A 6,495-nucleotide genomic window follows, 5' to 3' on the forward strand; every position below is an offset into this window, starting at 1 on the left:
TCTTCACAAGACATTATTTTTACAAACAACTTATCTTATTCAACTCATTTTACTTGGTTACTCGTTTAACCTTATACTTATCTATACATACCATCTGATATTATCGTTTTCCAAATGGTTTACAAAGCAAGACAAATTACAAGGTTCATGACTGACTGTTATTAAACATTTCTTTAAACTCAAGTCATGAATCCTATTTTCACAAAACCTATGTATCTCACAGGCATTTTTATGCTGACGTACCTACTTTCACATGTGTTTTCAGGAGCTATCGTGTAGGATGACAATGGTGGCACTAGGGCGAACCTGTGCCTTAGAGACTAAAAATGAAGATAGACTTAGTTAATTATGTTATAAACTCTTTGTTTTTCCTGTTTAAGACAATGTACTACTCTTGTTAATAAAATGTAACTTTGATTTCCATGGTTATGAAACAATTAATTCTGTCCACAACACTCCCCGGCGTTTCCGCCGCGGTTGCATGTTATACGCGGCCGGGGTGTGACAGAACCCTCGTTCTTACTTGGTTCCCCTGATCGGACAGGAATCACCCAAATCCGGCCTGTGAACTGTTCGGGATGGAGTTTAATGTTTAACCCGAAATTGGTGAACCTCGTGGATAGATTCCGGATCTTCAGTCACACAACCACCGAAATAGTTAGTAAGTCGGCAGCAGCTCTGTTTCTATCGGTTTTGGAGGTATTGAGTGTAAAAGAGTTGAAAGAAAGTTGGAAAACCATCTTTCAATCCCTTTTTACCGTGAATATGTTTAGATCCGTGAAGGATCTTTGTTTGTTTATATGGAAATCGGTTAGATCCAAGTTATTCTTGGTGGATTGAGGCCAAAACATGAAGTTCTTCAAGAACCCATGATGACATCATCCTAGAACACTTGAATCTTGATGACTTCACGGTTAAAAGTTAAAATTTGAAAGATAGAAAGGTGTAGGAGTGCGTGTAGATCAAGAAAGTACAAGATTTAGGACGAAATCTTACTGGAATCGAGAGAAATCTGAGAAAAGGTGAGCTGAGCGTGCTGGTCGAACAGAGGTTTCCAAAAGTAGAAAGTTTGACAATGACAGGGGTATTTATAGGATGCCAAAAGAGGTAAAGGCTGGCCGATCGGTCGGTCAGTACGATCGGACAGCAGTCCGATCGGCTGGCTGTTCGATCTGTTGGTAGCCTGATCGTTCAGCTGCCCTGATTCGAGTGTTTGGTGCGACGATTTTTGATATTTCGATTTCGATTGCGACTGATGAGAATACGACAGAGTTTCCTATTCAAATTACTTTTAATCCTAACTACTATATCTAACATACAATCATCTATATTTTGCGCTGTCTTTTCGCCACCAATTATCATAATTCGATTTCGATTGAGTTCGATTGCGTTTCGATTGCGATTGAGTTTCGATTGATTACCACACATAACATAAAATAAACATGCACAAGTAACACATAAGGCACACACACACGTATAATAACGACCAAAATTGCGTAATTCGAGTTTCGAGCGCGATGATGATTAGATTAGTTCGGTAGCGTTTAATTAACTTTATCGCATTGTTACTTCCTATTATTCACAGTCGTAAAGCGGTTCGCATCGAGAAATATACTTCGATTACTACGATTGTAATTAATTACTCCACATAATACAACTAACGTAGGAACATAAAATAGACTAACTACAGTCAAAGAAGTCAAGCAGGGATTGAGCAATCGATTGATTACCACACATAACATAAAATAAACATGCACAAGTAACACATAAGGCACACACACACGTATAATAACGACCAAAATTGCGTAATTCGAATTTCGAGCGCGATGATGATTAGATTAGTTCGATTAGCGTTTAATTAACTTTATCGCATTGTTACTTCCTATTATTCACAGTCGTAAAGCAGTTCGCATCGAGAAATATACTTCGATTACTACGATTGTAATTAATTACTCCACATAATACAACTAACGTAGGAACATAAAATAGACTAACTACAGTCAAAGAAGTCAAGCAGGGATTGAGCAAGGAGTGACAGGTCACAATTAGCGATCTTTTCTTCTTTGACTTCAATCTTGACTTTGACTTTGACTTTCGGAAACACGGGGTGTTACATTCGTCCTCTGTTTTCCAGTACCCTCTTTCATTATGGGCGACAAGTCTACCCTTACAACTACTGAAGCCACTAGTCTCAAACCCCTTCACCCAGTTTACACAGTATCCAATATTCAAAACAAAGTTCGTACCCTTGATGGTACCAAAGTGTCGTATGCCTTATGGGTAAAACTTTTTACCCTTCATGCTAAAGGATACAATGTGCTCTGTCACATCGACGGTACGCCGTCCCCTGCCAAAGAGTCCGCCGACTTTGCCGCATGGGAGAACGTAGACTCCATTGTGTTGCAATGTATCTATGGTACTCTCTTGGACGACCTCCTCGTTCAAGTTATGGCCGATGAATCCACCGCCTTGGATGCTTGGAAACGGGTCAAACGCTTTTTTGTGAATAACAAAGGGCCCCGATCACAAGCCATCCAACATGAACTGGCTAACCTTACCCTAGCCTCCATACCGAGCCTTGACGAGTATAGCCAAAAAGTTCGTGACTTAACCGACCAACTTCATGCACTCGATTTTCCAATGAACGACCAGTAGTGTGTGCTCCATCTAGTTAAAGGTCTTCCCTCGGAATTTGATACTATTGCCTCTATCCTCAACAACTCCCTACCCTCATGGGAAGACGCCATCGACCAGCTCCTCTTTGAGGCTGGTCGCCTTAAAACCCAAGATGCTGTCACCAAAAACTCGGGTGTTACGGTTGCCATACCATCCCCACACCCACCTCCAAACTCCAACACAAACTCTCCAGCCAACATCTACTCACTGCCCCACCACACCGGCCCAAACAACCCTCCCACAGCCCAACGCCAAACTCGCCAATATAACAACAGGCCCAACAACCGTTCCAACTACCGATCCAATAACTTCCACAACCGCAGCCCACACAACCACCCTAACCGCAACCCATACCCATACCCGAACCAACTACCACAGCCACCCTATTACCCACCATTTTGGGCACCTCCATACTGGACACCCCCACCGTGCCCGTATCCCACTCAAAGCTAGGCCCAACCGTGGAACCCTCAGGCCTCATCTCAGTCCCCAAACAATCGTGGCAACCGTCGGTCGGCTCAAGCTAACCTTGTCGAGTAGACCCTCTCGAACCAACACAACTAGCTGAAGCAGTTCATGCACTCTCCGTGGATTCAGGTGAAAGTAATGACCAGTGGAATTTCGACACGGGTGCATCTTCTCATATTTCAATAAATAAAAATAATATTGACAAGTTTTCCATGTTTGCACCAATAGCGTCAATAATCATTGGTAATGGCAATAAACTTCCAGTTATGGGCTCGGGTCACTCAACCCTCAAATTTTCCTTTAAACCTTTACATCTTAAAAACATTCTTTTCAATCCCAACATTGTCAAAAACTTATATCTGTTTGACAATTTAATATTGACAATTACACTTCGATTGAATTTGACCCATATGGTTTTTTTGTGAAGGATTTCAAGGATGGCACGATCCTGAGTCGTCACAACAACTCTAGTGACTTGTACCCGCTCACCCCACCAGCTTCTGCCACCGCTTGCTTCGCTACTACTTAAGAATCTCCTTTTTGGCATAACCGACTCGGTCACCCGGGTCAACCTGTCATGGACTTTCTTCATTTGTACCATTTTATTTCTTGTAATAAACATAAGACTTTGTCTCTTTGTCATGCTTGTCAATTATCAAAACATAAACGTTTGCCATTTACGGATTCTCGTACTTATTCTTTATGTCCTTTCTTTTTATTGCATTGTGATTTATGGACTTCACTGCTATTAAGCCATGCAGGTTATAAATATTATTTGGTAATCATCGATGATTACACTCAATACACATGGGTTTATCCTCTTCGGTTCAAATCCAAAAATTTTTCAAAAATAACCCATTTTCACCAATTTGTTACAACCCAATTCTGCCTTCCCATCCAAGCCATACAATGTGACATGGGCGGCGAATTTGACAACACAAACCTTCACAACTACACCTCCCAACATGGCATTCTCCTACGGTTCTCGTGCCCTTACACCTCTCAACAAAATGGCAAAGTGGAGCGTATGATTCGTCGCTTAAACGAGATCATGTTTACCCTCCTCACTCATGCCTCTCTCCCTCCAACTTTTGGGTCGAGGCTTTTAACACTGCTGCATACCTACACAACATTCTACCCACAATATTACACCAAAACCGCACCCTGCTGTCCCTCTTATACCTCCGGGAACCATCCTATGATCATCTCCGTGTCTTCGGATGCATTTGTTACCCCAACACCTCCGCCGCTCGTCCAAACAAGCTCACCCACCGATCCATCGCATGTTTTTTTCTTGGATACCCAGTGAATTACCGCGGTTATCGGGGTCTTGATCTTACCACGGGTAAAACTATCTTCTCCCGTCACGTCACCTTCGACGAGACTATTTTTCCCAAGGCCGACCACCACACCCCACCACCATCTAATGATTTCCTAGACCCTAACCCTCTACTGTTTGACCCAGCCGTGTTCGCTACACCTACACCCACTTCATCGGACCACTGCAATTCACCCGACTCCCCTTCTAGTCACCACACCAACCATACTCCACCTCCTGTTCAATTGGCCCAAACACTCCCATCCTCGCCCACCATACCTACCGGACCTCCACCCCACACCAGTCCCAACCCACTCCTAAATCGGCCCATTCCCAACCAACCCGCCTCCAGCCCAAACCTGTCCCAACCAGCTTCTTCCGAGCCTGCTTCGCCAAGCCCATCTCCACCTCACAAGCCTGACCCACCACCACCTCCTACTCACACCATGCAAACCAGGTCACGTTCTGGTATTTTCAAACCCAAACTTCCTTTTTCACTCAATACCCTCACCATGTCACCACTACCCAAATCCCATCTCACCGCCCTATCTGACTCAAACTGGAAGGTTGCCATGACCGATGAATATGAAGCTCTATTGGCCAACAACACGTGGGAACTTGTCCCTCGACCGCCCGATGCCCCAGTCATTTGATGCATGTGCTCTTCAAGCATAAGTTCCATGCTGATGGTTCTTTGGAATGACATAAGGCTCGATTGGTCGTTAATGGCAAAATCCAAACCGTAGGTGTTGACTGTGACGAGACATTTAGCTCGGTGGTCAAACCCACCACTATTCGAACAGTTCTCTGTCTTGCTGTTTCGCGCAGTTGGTCGACACACCAACTTGATGTCAAAAACGCGTTCTTACACGGCTACCTAAAGGAAACTATCTACATGTTTCAACCGCCCGGTTTCACCTCCTCAAAATATCCCAAATATGTCTGCAAACTTAAGAAATCTTTATATGGTCTAAAACAAGCCCCCAAGGCCTGGTATCAACGTTTTGCAGGTTACTTACTTCGCTGTGGATTCAAGAGCAGTGTTTGTGATACATCATTTTTTTTACCATCACCGGGACCAGATAGCTTATCTACTTTTATACGTTAATGATATCATTTTGACTGCCTCCAGTAATGACCTGCTGCAACACATCATTAAGTCCCTCACTGCTGAATTTAAGATGACTGATCTAGGGACTCTACATCATTTTTTGGGTATTGCAGTCACCAAACACGCGAACGGATTATTCTTGTCTCAGTCCACATATGCAGCCGATATTTTGTCCCGTGCAAACATGTCAACCTGCAAACCAGCTACCACTCCTGTTGAAGTCGGATCTAAGCTAAGTGCCGACACTGGTTCTCCCTTTTCTGATGGTTCTTTATATCGAAGCCTGGCCAGAGCTCTTCAGTACGTATCTCACCATCACCTGACCCGACATTGCTTATGCTGTTCAGCAGGTCTGTTTATTCATGCATGCTCCTCGAGAACCACACTTCCAGTTTCTGAAACAGATCCTTCGCTACATCAAGGGCACCCTTGACCATGGTTTACTACTTTCACCATCCTCCTCAACTGACTTGACAACCTACTCTGATGCTGATTGGGGCGGGTGCCCCGGCTCCAGACGGTCCACATCCGGCTATTGCGTCTTCTTGGGATCCAACTTGATTTCCTGGTATTCTAAACGACAGTCTACTATCTCCAGGTCAAGTGCAGAAGCTGAATACAGTGACCTGGTAAACACAGTTGCTGAACTTAGCTGGGTTCGCAACCTGTTACTTGAATTATCTGGCCCTGTTCGCCACACGTCCATTATATATTGCGATAACATCTCGGCTGTTTACCTCTCCGATAATCCAGTTCAGCATCAATGGACTAAACACATAGAACTGGACATTCACTTTGTCCGCGAAAAGGTACGTCTTGGCGCTGTCAAAGTTCTTCATGTCCCTGCCGATTACCAATATGCAGACATCTTCACGAAAGGATTACCGAAGCATCTTTTTCAACGTTTTCGATCCAGTTTATG

General features: G+C 43.8%; 1 protein-coding gene across 1 annotated transcript; it reads left to right on the plus strand.

Annotated features, from left to right (window-relative positions):
- The first annotated feature begins 2,148 nt into the window (after positions 1–2,148).
- Positions 2,149–2,655, plus strand: LOC110924578. The gene has a single exon (XM_022168574.1). The coding sequence runs from the start codon at positions 2,149–2,151 to the stop codon at positions 2,653–2,655; it is 507 nt and encodes a 168-aa protein (XP_022024266.1).
- The last annotated feature ends 3,840 nt before the right edge of the window (positions 2,656–6,495 follow it).

This window comes from Helianthus annuus, chromosome 2 (genome assembly GCF_002127325.2).
Source record: "Helianthus annuus cultivar XRQ/B chromosome 2, HanXRQr2.0-SUNRISE, whole genome shotgun sequence".
NCBI classification, from domain to species: domain Eukaryota; kingdom Viridiplantae; phylum Streptophyta; class Magnoliopsida; order Asterales; family Asteraceae; genus Helianthus; species Helianthus annuus.